The sequence below is a fragment of the Cyphomyrmex costatus genome, unplaced genomic scaffold (assembly GCF_001594065.2).
Source record: "Cyphomyrmex costatus isolate MS0001 unplaced genomic scaffold, Ccosl1.0 scaffold602, whole genome shotgun sequence".
NCBI classification, from domain to species: domain Eukaryota; kingdom Metazoa; phylum Arthropoda; class Insecta; order Hymenoptera; family Formicidae; genus Cyphomyrmex; species Cyphomyrmex costatus.
In genome coordinates, this window is record NW_017280159.1 from 64,577 (window position 1) to 79,374 (window position 14,798).

General features: G+C 32.2%; 3 protein-coding genes across 6 annotated transcripts; all 3 read right to left on the bottom strand.

Moving 5' to 3' along the window:
* Positions 1-2,657: 2,657 nt before the first annotated feature.
* Pmvk (Phosphomevalonate kinase) lies at positions 2,658-4,101 on the bottom strand. The gene is made up of 4 exons (XM_018547077.1): positions 3,844-4,101; positions 3,337-3,542; positions 2,884-3,033; positions 2,658-2,782 (listed from the first exon to the last, which is right to left on the bottom strand). The coding sequence occupies exons 1-4, from the start codon at positions 3,978-3,980 to the stop codon at positions 2,658-2,660; spliced, it is 618 nt and encodes a 205-aa protein (XP_018402579.1). The 5' UTR covers positions 3,981-4,101.
* An 893-nt stretch (positions 4,102-4,994) lies between these two features.
* On the bottom strand, positions 4,995-6,727 carry RpL29 (ribosomal protein L29). Of its 2 annotated transcripts, none has more exons than XM_018547074.1 (4): positions 6,647-6,727; positions 6,356-6,415; positions 6,071-6,135; positions 4,995-5,128 (listed from the first exon to the last, which is right to left on the bottom strand). In XM_018547074.1, the coding sequence occupies exons 2-4, from the start codon at positions 6,390-6,392 to the stop codon at positions 5,009-5,011; spliced, it is 222 nt and encodes a 73-aa protein (XP_018402576.1). In that variant the 5' UTR covers positions 6,393-6,415; positions 6,647-6,727; the 3' UTR covers positions 4,995-5,008. The 2 variants fall into 2 exon arrangements, with proteins under 2 accessions (XP_018402576.1, XP_018402577.1); XM_018547075.1 differs by having other exon boundaries at positions 6,626-6,677.
* A 975-nt stretch (positions 6,728-7,702) lies between these two features.
* LOC108779620 (calcium-independent phospholipase A2-gamma) lies at positions 7,703-13,031 on the bottom strand. Of its 3 annotated transcripts, none has more exons than XM_018547073.1 (9): positions 12,757-13,031; positions 10,295-10,703; positions 9,729-10,092; positions 9,280-9,492; positions 9,112-9,135; positions 8,791-8,999; positions 8,470-8,668; positions 8,179-8,283; positions 7,703-8,057 (listed from the first exon to the last, which is right to left on the bottom strand). In XM_018547073.1, the coding sequence occupies exons 1-9, from the start codon at positions 12,807-12,809 to the stop codon at positions 7,804-7,806; spliced, it is 1,830 nt and encodes a 609-aa protein (XP_018402575.1). In that variant the 5' UTR covers positions 12,810-13,031; the 3' UTR covers positions 7,703-7,803. The 3 variants fall into 3 exon arrangements, with proteins under 3 accessions (XP_018402575.1, XP_018402573.1, XP_018402574.1); XM_018547071.1 differs by having other exon boundaries at positions 8,179-8,379; XM_018547072.1 differs by lacking the exon at positions 9,112-9,135 and having other exon boundaries at positions 8,179-8,379.
* Positions 13,032-14,798: the final 1,767 nt, after the last annotated feature.

Below are 14,798 nucleotides of genomic sequence, written 5' to 3' on the forward strand. Positions count from 1 at the left end.
TTCGGTTCAACTTCAACGAACTGCGGCAAAATGTATTTTGCGCCGGAAGTGCGTCATCTAGCTTACATACAATTCTTAACCAATAGTAACGAATTGCTGCTGCAGCGTGCTGCGTATGAAAAAGTACACCCACGGTAATTAATTCTGTCCCTCGGAAATTTTCACAAAATGAAAAGTGACCTCCTTTCTATATTAATTGTCACTATTCATGCATGATAAGGTTCAGTCGTAACCATGAAGGAAGATATAAGGAGACTCCACTCGGTCTCGCCAGTCTACAAGACATAAACCCATTTTAGGTTTCGAGTTCCGTTTCCGATTCTCGACACTCGCAGCGCTCGTGAATTTAGTAGTGCTGCGCATAATGAGTGCGAGTAAGAGAAATGATCATTTCTCTTACTCGCACTCATCAGAATCAAAATGGGTCCACTTTTATTTTACGGAGTGGAGTCTCCTTATATCTTACTTCCTGGTCGTAACGTTAATCGTGCATGGATTGTGACAATTAATATTGAAAGGTGGTCATTTTTTATTTTGTGAAATTTTCCAAGGGACAGAATTAATTACCGTGGGTGTACCTTAAGGTACTTTTTCATGCGCAGCACGCTACAGCAGCAATTCGTTACTATTGGTTAAGAATTTTATGTAAGCTAGATGACGTACTTCCGGCGCAAATACATTTTGCCGCAGTTCGTTGAAGTTGAACCGAACGAACAGCAAGCAGCAAGCGGCAAAATCGAGAAAGCGTACAATATGTCCGTCGTTTCATTATAAAAATATTATTTATTGCAATAAATATTAGGAAAATAAACGAAAAATAGCTTCGGATAAGGTACGGATACATGTTTGTAAATTAGATCATTTTATACTTTACCACAAATTTGAAAAAGTAAAGTGTAAAGTATAAAATGATCTAATTTACAAACATTCGTACCTTATCCGAAGCCATTCTTCGTTAATTTTCCTAATATTTATTGCAATAAATAATATTGCCTCGATTTTGCCGCTTGCTGCTTGCTGTTCGTTCGGTTCAACTTCAACGAACTGCGGCAAAATGTATTTTGCGCCGGAAGTGCGTCATCTAGCTTACATAAAATTCTTAACCAATAGTAACGAATTGCTGCTGCAGCGTGCTGCGCATGAAAAAGCACCCTAATAAGCATAACGAGCATAACCTGTTCGCGTCATCTCACTGATCGCACTCTATTTTCCTATTGGCGGATGCAATCAATCCAACGCATGCGCACAACACTCAAAGTACTCTTAGAAAGAGAGGGAAATATATATTCCCGCACCGTGGTTCTGGGACCGCTTCCTCTCACTCCCTCTTATAGGCACTAGCCATATAGTAGTATTACATATATGTCCTAGATATCAGGGCAGCGATCATGTAACTTTTCCCCTAGAGCGGAAAGGCGAAAAGTGAAAGATTTCACGTGAACTTATGATCATAGAACTCGGCGAAACGTTGAAACGTGAAACTTTTCACGTGAATTTTTCCGCCATCAAATGTGATAGCGGGAAGGTGAAAGTTTAGTGACTCGAAGTAACTAGAACATTGAGATGCAAGAAACGTTTCTAGTTTCTAAAGTTATCATCCAAGGAGAACAAAACAATCAAAATAATATCAATATGACGTCAAATTGACATTATTTTGATTGTCTTTAAAACAATTCTTTAAAACAATCTTTTTTTTTTATTAATGATATTTCTAAGATTATATAGATTTTTATAAGTATAAATGGTAAACATTTACATTTCACTATTATCACGTTATTCATCATAATATATACATTTCCTTTTGTTTACTTGTAACATTCATTGTTATTGCTTTATTTGTTTATTTGTTTTATTTACTATCTATCAGTGATTTACAAGGTAAATAAGGTTATCTCTCATTTTTGGTAATTTCACTTTCCGCTCATTAGTTATATAATCGCACTATATTCGTGGAAAAGTTCGCGTGAAATCACTAAGTGAAAAGTGAAAAGTGAAAAGTTCCACTGGAAATTACATGATCGCTGCCAGAGAAGCGCAACCGGCTTAAGTCAGTATCGCAAAATTACTAAGGCCCGGTTGCACCAACACTTCTTGATTTTAAGCGAGACTTAAAACTCTATCTATCTCGTTTTAAAGCCGAAAGGGAGACAGAGACAGAGACAGTTTAAGTTTCGCTTAAAATCGAAATCACGTTGGTGCAATCAGGCCTAAAAACAGTATTAAAAATGGCGTCGTTTGCAGACGAACTATGAAATCCACCAATCGTCTATTAGTCAGCCATTTTTAATACTAATGAATGAATGTCATGATTGGCTGACAGTCATCAGCGAATCAGGACGCGGAACATCGGTTGCACTTCTCTGATATCGACTTTACCTAAAATGAGGGTCGTTTCTTAACATGGGTTGTATATAGAGCCTTCCATTCTTCTTCTCCCTCTTCTTTGGCTTCTCTCTGTTGATATATACAATTCATGCAGATAAAAGTCAATTAAAACATAAAAAATCTGTCAAGTGAGATGTTCCATATACATATTACTAAAATGTTATTGCATAAAAATTGTTATCAAATTGTGATACATAATTTAAAAAAAAAATTACAAAGAAATTATGAAACATTGTTTATTGCAAATTTGACAACATAGAAAGATATTTTTCCTAGCTAACAAGGCCTAACAACTGTTGCAATATAGCTTCTATGTCGCTATCATCGTTATTCTCCAGCACAACGTCCCAATTATTTATGTCATCCAAATCGCACTCTGTTTCTGAATCGTCTATTCCTACAATGATTAAATTACAATCTGTAAATTTTTGATAATGCCAGATTCTCTGAAAATCAAGTTTTTGCAATTCCTTAAAATTACGATTATAATGTTATTACCTGATGTAAAGACCCAGCCTCGTTTCTGCCTAACTTTCTCAGAACAAACTATACGTACAATCTTACACGCATCCCCGAAGTTTTCTGTAAACCATTTGATGTCAGTTTTTCTTCTGACATCGCTTATTATCCACACTGGCTTATCCCATGCTGAAAAACATGTATTTAAATTTATTGTAGAAATTAATATCTTTTGAAATTATAACATAAATTATACATTAAATATATTAAATATTTTTTACATATCGCTGGCTCTTTTCTCTCTCTCTCTCTCTCTCCCCCCCCCCCTCTCTCTCTCTCATTTGTTTTATATTAATTATATTATATTTAACAAAATAGAACAATTGAAAGGCTAAGAACCAGTTATGTATCACTTAAAACGATATTAAGTATAAGAATTGACTACGAATATTAACTATAATTTTTAATAAAGTATTCTTCAGCTTGTTGTACCATTGTACATGTCAATAGCAGCTTGACAGAAGTATCCATAGTCCTTTATTCTCATATTCTCTCCCCATTTAGCCATTTCTAATCGATACTTCTCTTTGTATTCACCATGTCCCAGTAATTGACTGATGTCAAGACCCAGAGATTTTGACCAGTGTGTCTTTATAGGTCCCGATAAACGTATAATCGTACTCCTTTGCGCACCAATTCTAAAAATCGTGTAAACAAATCTTTATATCAAGAAAAATTTATATTAATAAATTATGCCTGTTCTTAGGAACACTTTACATTCGTTTTAATAAATTATATCATTATTTATGAAAACATTAACTATATACATTAGATAAATAACAATCAACTCTTTAATTATTATAATATAAGCATAGAAATATGTCTTTAATACAGCTTCATTTTATTTGACAGTTTCGTATGTTAATTTTATATTCGGTTTTCTGCTGAGTAATGCATTTTATCTTATACAAATAATTATATAAAATATTGATATAATACCTGTTGTACAAGATATCAGTAATATAATCCTTTCCAGATTTCCTTTTGCCACTAAACAACAAAATTTGTTCTGGTTTCATCGAATTATTCACGATTTTTGTGACATCGCACGCCTCCAGCGCCTGCTCTGTGGCCATATTGACATGTAATGGTCTACAGATACAAGCCGTATAAGCGCCGTAATTTCTAAACAAAAAGCATCGAATAGCCTGTTTGGAGTTTTTTTTACTTCTATCACACTCATTTCTTTATAAAAAGTTAAACGTTGTGTAAGAAATAAACTAATGGCACATTCGATACATATGCACTGACACGGTGCTGCCCTGACACGGTACTGTCCTGACACGGTGCTGCTCTGACACGATGCTGCCCTGATAGGGTGCTGCCCTGACACGGTGCTGCCCTGACACGGTGCGAGTGCAAAACTACACTAATTAATAATTTAATTAATAATTTAATTTTTAATTAATAATAATAATTATTAATAATAAAATAATAATAATAATAATAATAATAATTTAATATTCTTATTTTTAATTAATTTTCGGCCTTTCTTCTTTTATTAAACAACATATTTTCATCATCACTACTACTACTACTTGTTTCTAATAATTTATCTATAATAAATAATATTCTTTCTTTATCCATTTTGTAATTTTTTGCTGCCTAACTAGTTTTATTTGTCCGAACACCAAACTGCACTGATAAAAATGTCACTGCAATATTTCTTGCACTCGTTCGGTTCTTTCGGTTGGTCCGAATACAAATTCAGCACTACACTAGGTCAGTTTTCATTTGCCGAATACGATAATCTAAGCGCACTGATACGGTGCGCACATTCCGAATGCGTGGCACCAAAAAAGTTCGCACTGGTGCGCACTAGTGCAGTTTGTCGAATTCGCCATAAGATCCTATCGTCGGGCTGTGTGCCTCCGCGGCAAAACGGTGGCTTTCTCTGGCTGCATTCGGGCAGCGCGCTATTAGCGCCATTTGTGTGGTACGTCCTTGTCTCACGTCTAATGGACGACGAAGATAAAATGAAACAAATAGCGCTAATAACGTCTCCCCGAATCTAGCCTCTGTAAAATTAGAGAAGGGTGAAAAACTTTGACCACAAATGTTTTTTTTTTCAATTTATTTTAAAAGTCATTAGTTCACACTGAATTTATTTTTTATTTTTAGCTTCACGAAGAGCCTTCCGTTGTTCTGCCCTCTTTAACTGGGCCTTCGGTTTTAGGTTATGTTTCTTCGCAAAGCGTTGATTTCTTAAGAATTTTAGGTCCATCTATAAAGTGTATAAAAAATACGTACATATAAAAGGTACTTGTAAAATCATAGTAAAGTAAGAATGATTAAACATTAAAATCTTTAAATATTGTGAACTATTTCAAATATTAAAGATATATGTTGAATGTGTTACTTATTTACTGAATGTTCCGTCACACACAATATTTTTTACATGCTTTTCTTTTACTTTATTAAAAATTGTAGTAAATAAAATACTAAAGTAAAGGTGCAATGGAAGATAACTATCTTAAAAATCGATTAAATTATATTCATTTGATGCGTTTTTCCATAAAACGAAAGAATCTGGCAGAAATAGGCGTCGCTCTGCCTCGCGAACAGAGATATTAAGCGTTAAAATTGACGACTATTCATAGCATCCGAGAATGGATTAAAATGGATTGGACATTTTGTTTATTCGAATTCATATTTTAAATAGCAAAAACTTTTTTGGATTCAATTAGATTCAATTGGATGCAACTGGATTGAAAAACTGCATTTCCTATTCAAAATTTTGAATTGTACAGTATTCACTATGGTCACAAATGCACTGAAAAAGCTGATATTATTTTTTGATTGAAAAGTATACAGATATGCTCTATGCAATTCCTATAAATGAATAAAAACGTATTCAGATTGAAAAGGATTAATTTTAACATTCATGAATCCGTATTTCTAAAAATTTGAATCCATTTTAATTCATTTCAATCCATTCTCAGATACTGGGAGGTTAAGATATATGTCATGAACATATGTCATGAGACTTAATATCTATATTCACAGGGTACAGAACGACGCTTATTTCTGCCAGATTCTTTCGTTTTATGGAAAACACGTCGAATAAGTATAATTTAATCGATTTTTGAGACAGTTACCCTCCATTGCACCTTTACCAATACTAAAATGAATATAATGTACAATAAAATATATTAACAGAACTTACGCCAAGTGTGCTTTCATGCCTGTATCTCTTAGGCTTTTTAATACCATTTCGATGTGCCTTTCTATCTAAAAAAGATATAAAAATAAACAGTTCAACAACAATAATTTACATGTTCAATTTATGAGATTCTAAATTAAATATTTTTAGTACTACTCTACTCTTACATACACACACATATACATGTAATACTATCTAAAAACATTAAAATTGTATAAAACGACTATATTTAAAAATCCACAACACAATTTACTAAAAATTTTCTGATTATTTATAAAATATACTTACTCTGATTATGATTTGTGTGATTCTTGGACTTGGCCATCGTCTGAACCTATTTATTTCTACCTGCAACAATATTTAATTATTTCAAGACACTGTTATACATACATGTTATTTGTTGAGGTTAGGTAGATCGTGAAGAAAACTCGTATCTCAAGATTATATATAATATTCATAAGAAAGTGTAATTTTATATAATAGATTAAAAAAGTTGCAATTCTTTAAATGTATCTTTCGACTTTAGTAGATTAAATGGATGTATAGAATGGAAATTACAAAATTTACAAAGAACCATACACAAGCTTTCGGAAACGGAAGCTGCAAGACGTATCGAATCAGATCGAATTGAAAATTGAATCGCGAATGAGTAAAAATGAACCATATATAGCGATACTAGCGCCAAATGCTAAATCACGCCACAAATGCCCTTTACAAAAAAAATTGGTGTAGTTTAAACTGTCTATACATTTACAAGTTTTTTAAATACCATTTATAGAATAAATAATATAAAATACAAAATAATTGTAAAAATTGAAGGAATAAAAAACAGATGTTTAAAAAATATTACTATACATTCCCTATATTTAAGAAGAAACATGTATTTATAAAATAATGTATATTAGAATTTATCTCAAAGTTTTTGAAATAAAATTATCATTAAAATAATACAATTTAATTTCTTTTTAAATTAATTTTTATTTAATTTTTCACATACTTAATGTGTTATTTAGAATTTTGCATGCAAGCATACGCACATGACAGTAAAAAAAAATATATATATGTGAAACACTTAGTATATTTGTAAATTAATGCTATTTTGATATAAAGATACATTTTCTCTTATCTATTTAAAAATGTACAATTTTACGCTCCTGTATGTGTCTCAGGCGGGTTAAATGTATGACAAGAGGTCTGTTCTTTATTGCTGAATTTTTGCACTAGTTTATCTTTCTTCCTTTTCTTTCCAGAAGAAGGGAAAAAGAAAAAATATGAACTGGTGCAAAAGTTCAGCAATAAAGAACAGACCTAACAAAGAATGATACTAATTAATACTAAATTTTTACACTACAAAGAATATCACAGTCAAATGCTAATAATAATATATCTACATTGATCTAAAATAAACTTCTCATTTATAGATGTCATTATTAAAGTTGTAGACATCTTACTTTACAACAGCTAATTACACAAACTTTAAACAAAAGTTAAAAAATATGCAAATGTTAAGTAATAAAACAAAAAAGTATGACAAGACATTAAAAAATATATATCTGTTACACTATTTCCTATTATATCATCCAAAAAGCATTATTAAGAAAGTATAATTTGAAACATTTTAGATTGATAGCCACTGCATGTGAAATATAAAAAAGTTGTACTATAGTAGATGTCCACGTGATTTGCAAACACAGATCGCGCTGTGGAATGTACGTTAATATTTGAAAAGTCGCTCTTTATAAACCGGATAATTGTCTTTGTAACATGATCCAATCTATAACTTTTTGCTGAATCTGTCGCTTCTCTAATAAAGCCGTAGCTGCTTTTTGAAATTTTTCTTCATTTCGACGTATGTACATTCTTGCGTCTTGTTCCATTTGGCTGATCTTGTCAGGTCGAATTTCAACCATCGATAACATTTCTGTTAAATAAGGGTTAAATCTGAAGTAAATATGATCAGGTAGTAGGTCATTGAGCATCGTATGCACAGCTGAAAAAATTGAGATCGGTATTATGAAAATTAATCAATTATTTTATCAGTTATTATCTTTCTCTAATTTGTTTCTAAATTTCTGCAGTTAGTTATTACCTTCATATTATATTAGTATTACCTTCTGTATCAGTGGCGCTATCCAAAATTTTGTAGAACTTCTCTTTCCAGCTCGAGATCGCTATCTCTGAAGATTCGTTTCCAGTGATGTAATGTGGGATTCGACCTGTTCCGAACGATACGACGCACTGAATTGGATTATTCGGCCACAACTGTTTGGCTTCGTGTATCGCTACGGCGCACGGGTTATTTACCAAAATACCTATAGCATTGTTACAACTATTCTCGATAATATTGCTAAAATTTGTATTCCATTTTTATACGATTTACGCCGGAATATCAGGTAGCTTACCGCCATCCTGATGAAGATAGTCGCCGTATTTAAATTCCTCAAAGTAACTCGGTGCAGCAGCTGATGCTCTTACGGCTTCCCACAATTTATATTTGTGGGACCCCATATACTGGCTTTCTACTCTGTGTGGTAATGTGTAATTTCTAAACACGTAAGCCATGACGTGCTCGTGATTTACTACGGCGGATATTGCTGCAAACTAAAAATGCAAACGTGGTTAAAGTCTTTCTACATTTAAATTACCCGCCTGTGAGATATGCATTATACATTTTATCTCGAGTTTCGTTCTCGACTATATATGATATATTAAAATCTACGCACCTTTGGCGTATTTGGATCGCGCGTGGTCTTGATAAGAATTTTGTCGCCTAAATGCTCTGTTAATAATTTTTCCCACAACGCAGTGTCGTAATACGCGTGACTCCATACTAGACTGCTCGTGCCTTTTATAGCACTTTGTGTAAACACCTTGGTACTCAGTTCTTTATATAATGCTGAAACTTCATCCAATGATTTTCTCTTGTGTCCTCCTGTAATCAGTGAACAATAAGTTCGCAGTAAACAGAAATGTTACAAAACATTCCTTTTATTGACAAAATAAAACACGTGCAGAACATGCTGTAAATCCACTTAAAAGTTTACCTTCCAAAATATCCTTTGGCAATACTGCATATGGATGACATAAATTAATTTAGAGACGCACACATGTTGCAAACAAAAAGTTAGTATAACTTTTTCTAATATATTATCTCTTATAATAATTATTAATAATCAATAATATATTTCTAAACTTCAACATTAAGCAATTACCTAACACAGCAGCGAGAATAGCTCCTGTGCTCACACCGCATATATAATCGAACATTTCATACGTCTTCTTTCCCGTAAGTTCTTCTAATTTCTTCAGCATCTCTATAACCAATACTCCACGAATGCCACCGCCATCAATCGATAGGATTCTAATACCCCGACCAGGCAGAGGATCGATGTAACCCATTACAGCGAGTGCTTCTCTAATAGACGCTGTAAAAAATACATTGTCATGTTTAGTAAAATATTTTGCAACTATTAAAACTTCATATTCCTCTAAAAGTATAATTCTTGTAAATTTTGAATGATGATATAATTGATATATCACTTTCTCACTGATAATTTCAAGTGAATTTGTTTCTGCTCAATGCAGCCATTGATATTATAGTAATAATAAAAAATAGAAAGTGACATATCATCATTCAAAATTTACATTTTTTTCTATGTACCTTTTATCTGTTCATCTTTCGTCTTTTGACGAGTCTGCAGTAAAATTCTAATCGCTCCCTCTTTGATCGCATAATGCCTTGCTTCTGGATACTGATCCACATGCAACAATAACTCCTCTAATCTGCGCAACTTCGAAGCATTTGATTCAGCCGATACAATACTGTTCAAGACGTGACGCGTGCGAGAGATGATACTGTGCTTTGGAATATTACTGTGGATGTTCACTTTCCACTTTGGTATGACGACGGAACTTTGTGTAGCCTTAGGAGATAACTTGAGGAACAATGTAGAAAGAATTTGTGGCATAGTCATACCATCTTTCGATTCTACTTTATTATCGGGCGTGCCTTGCTCACGGATTCGCTGCACAAAGAAATTAACTTCTATACTAAAAGCACATAAATATACTGCTATTATCTCATTTAGACTATGTTTTATTGCATACATAATGCGCATGAGGTATCATTTTAGCCTTGTTATTCGCAGAGTGTTAAACAAAGATAAAATGATACACCATATGCGTTATGTATGCAACAGAACGCAGCCTTAGTTTATAAATAATTACCTGTTGTGTTTTTTGTTGCACAGTTATTGAATCAGGCTCAGCAAGTGTTTCTGTTTGTTCAGACATTAGCTTTATATTCTCCAAATCATTACTGTCTTTATCTTTCATATTCAAAGTCTTGCTTGTAGCAGTACCAATAGATCCCGATGATGACAACTTTCGTATCGTCTCAAGCTGTGAATAGGTTAATTTCTGCAGACTATCTAGCCAATCTTTGGAGACAATAATCTGTTGATTCTTGTCATAATTGGCTTTGTTCAGGTAATCTTTCAATTGCGATAGAAGCTTCCACTGATTCTGCATGGACATTTTGGTTTTCTTTAGATCGTTTATAGAGCGCAGAAATCTATCAGCGATGCTTGTTACATTTCCACCAGCATCTTTGCCAGTTGCACTATCCGTAAGTTGTCTACAATTAAAAAAACTCTTTTTGTTTGTATTTCTGACGAATATAATTTCGAAGAATAACTTGAATTGCATTTATACTAATTTTGGATGTTTTCCAACAAAAAACACTAAACTGTATTAGAACTTTCTCGCTTTAACCAAATATCAAATATGTACCTACAAGTTCCAAAAGTATACTAGTTCAACTCTCTCTTTCTCTCTCTCTCTCTCTCTCTCTATATATATATATATATATATAGAAAACAGATAGTGTTATTTGTTAAACTAAACAAGAATGAAATGATTTATTGTATTACACTGTGGTTTCTTATTAGAAAACAGCCTTTATCTTTTCGTATGTACAAAACATGAATGTACAAACTATTGCAAATTATATAAATTATTTTAGAATGACTTGGACAAACTCTAACTCATTTGACAGAAAAGCAAAGGATCCATCAATATATTCCTAGACCTAATTTTTTCTATCATATGTTAAACAACAAACATTAATAATTTTTTTACATTAACGAAATAATGCATTACTTGATAAACTAATTACCAATTAAGTTAATTGAGTTAGTCTAGGTTATCTTTAGGAACAATAGCTAGTACTTATAGTAAATTCTTATATTTAAGATCGTCTTAAGTAGTCTTAAGATATCACGAATCAAAAAATTGTATTAGCATCTTAAGACACACACACTCATTACTTGAACTTGATCTGAAAATAGAGATAAAACTATGAATACTGACCTAAGAAGCACTAAAATCGAAAGTAACCTCCTTATTATTCGAGAATGTATGGAAAACATGCATGTTCCTCATTGCTTTTCATTTTGCGAGCGCAATTATTATGTATTGATCGGTCTTTTTTACGAGATTCTGAGTTTTGTCTGATTCAGATTCTAAATATCACGAAAATAAATAAAGAAAAACAGAACTCAATCGCTGATGACGCTGATACGGTTTTTTACATCTGTCAAAATCAGCTGGTCATGCGAGATATCGAATAATCGAGCGTCTGTTCTTCTGTGTCAACCCTAACCTGACTCATGTGACTCATTTCGCTTAATTTATACAAATTTCTTATTTTTTTAATTTTGAAAATTATCTACTAATTCACATCATTATTTCGGTAACGTCAAGGATAGTTACTGACGACACATGTATAAGTGACATTATAACGACAATTAGTCTTTTTTACTAAATTTCTCTTGTAAGATTTATTTTTTATTTTAATTTTTTCATATTAAAGGGGGGGGGGAGGGAGGGAAAAATAGAAAAGATACGACTAAAGAAATTCAATTTTAAAAAATTGAATTGACCCAATGTTTAAGGTACACTTCTATATACAATTTCGCTGGGCGAAATGATGCAATATCTAACTAACGATGATGCACACGATTTATTAATAATTTAGGCTGACTTCGATCAAGCTTATACGATATAATAAACTTATTCGTACTCGATATTCCATCACACACACAAATTAACTTTAATCTCAGTCCAAAATTTACTCTTTATCTTTTTCTAATATTTAGAATTATCAAACGATCAAACAATAAAATAAGTTATTAATCAAGATAAAAGTTAATCTACATTAATTGTTAGAAACGGGCATTATTAATTGATAAATATATATCCATTATTTCTACAAAAGTAAATTAAACTTTCATCTCGATTAAATTTATTTCTAATTTAATTACTTTTTCAAGTTTTAAGAATTAGACAAAAAAACAAATAATTAAACGGAAATTAAAATTAATAGACGTTGTTACAAAATGATTATAAATTAACCAGCAAAATTTACAACAAAATTTTAAGTTACAAACAAATTTATTATAATCGTCTCCACTTGAATGTTTTTCCCATGCTACCAAACAAAAATTAATATTATTATTATTATTATTGTTTATTCAATAAATTAATCGCAGAACTTGAGTTTTTAACAATAGGGGATTAAATTTTTTAAAAAACAAAATTCTAACAATCTTATTCGTTGTAAATCAAAGCACATGCAAACGTACACATCTGGTTAATCTTAATAATAGTTTAACATCTATCTCACTCACCTAGTTAATAGAACACACTTTTGGCAGTGCTTCGCGTGTCTATTAAAAGCCATTGTAAAGACCGCTTATTACACAATTAATATCAATCTAGGCTTGTACTTATATCAATCACACTTCTCTCTCTCTCTCTCTCTCTCTCTCTCTTTCTGTCTCCCCCCCCCTCCCCTCTTCCTCAGAGTCTAGAAGTATTTAAATCAAATGCCACATAGTACAATTAAATCGATTCAGCCAACGTTATTTTTCCACATTCCTTTCCATAAATGTTTCAGTATAGCCAATAGAAGCTTATATGAAATAGTCAAAATTGCAATTTGAGCACAGAATTGAATCAGTTTGAGTGTCGATGATCAAAGAAACTGTAACAGATCTAATTTTCACAGAGGAAGAAAGAAAAATATATATACTGATATATATATATCAACGATATAATCGTAATGTCTCTGCCTTCTCTTGATATTGTACTAAACGCGGCCTGCACCGTCTCGATTTTTATATGAAAGCAACACGTGATGTCTCGGCGAGTTGGCTAACTCACTTCGTAAATAGGATCGTACGACATTAGCGGGCCAACCAGAGGTAGTCGCGTGACGCATTTGACTCTCCAGGTATGACGCGGTGCAACGACATCGAGCAAAATAAGCGAGGATGAAAAGCGAAGAGTCAACAGGTTCTCGGGTACCCAGTTTAGAGACGATCTCGTTATGATACGACCACGTTTGTTTACATCCAGTCTTCTGTTTACATCCGATAGCGACTTCATAATCTCGTGACATGCTTTTCTCTCACGCAAGAAGGCCAATCACGTATAAACAATGAACACGTGCATCCATCACACCACGTGCGTGTGCGTCGCAATTATTTCGGCAGCTCGGAGATGCTTTTTATTAATTTATTAGTCTGATTCTTCGATTTGTGTTTTTTTAAATCTTAATTTAGACCGAAAAGTTTAACGCAATTAAATTAATTATTATGTCGCAATTATTATTTTGCTATTATTATTTACGCATTAACACATTTGTATATTAGCTCTCTTATATTCTTGTTTTCTTTGTCTATAATGATTCATTTCAAACCGTATTTAATATATGTATATATATAGTGATACCAATATGCATAAGCATCGCATTTACGTCACACAAATCATTACTGCAGTATTATTAGAAAATATAAACAAATGAAACTTTATTTTAAAGTGGCACAACTAAATGCGTGGTCCTGCTTTTATTTATAAAAAAATAATTTAAAAAAATTGTTCCAGTTTGCTAAATTTATCTTATATTTCTATTTTAAGTATTTAATAGTGATATATAATATCAATAATATTATATATTATAATTTTATTATAATATTTATTATCAATAATATTATATGTATATTAATAATTTTTCGAAAATACTGTAATTTTGGCTACGATCCACTAAATACTACAATAAATGCTTTAAAGCATTCTCTTTGATTGGTCAATTAATAAAATTCTTTCTTCCGATTGGTTAATCGAATAATACATCAAAGTAATTATTATATTATCAAAAAAGTGAACTGCACCCATTAGGATATAGGCATTAAAATAGTTACAAAACCTCTCTCTCTCTCTTAACTTTTTTGTTTGATAAAAAAATGCTAGCTTACAAATAAATATTGAAATTTCCTTAATCTTTAAGGCATTATCGCTTAAGAGAGAACAAAATACTGTGTTTTTAAACAAGCTGCCAAGATTTTTGATAAAAGGATTACTATAATAATGATTGCATGATTGTTATTGACCTTTTTAAAAAGCAACAAATAAATGTATATAGGACAAAATATTAAAAGGGATTGTTTATCAAGAGATTTATCTCCTCTAATATAAATCGCTCGACAAATACTTGTACGTATGCCATTTTTCAAGTGAACAAACATGTCTCGGAAAGCCATGATTTGGTTCGCACGTGGATCGGATGATGTACGACGTCATACCGTAAATCGAGAAGCTCGCTACAAAAAAGCTTATTCGAATGGCTTGTGTCCAGAGCCATCGCAGATGACCTTGCTGGCCGATTGGC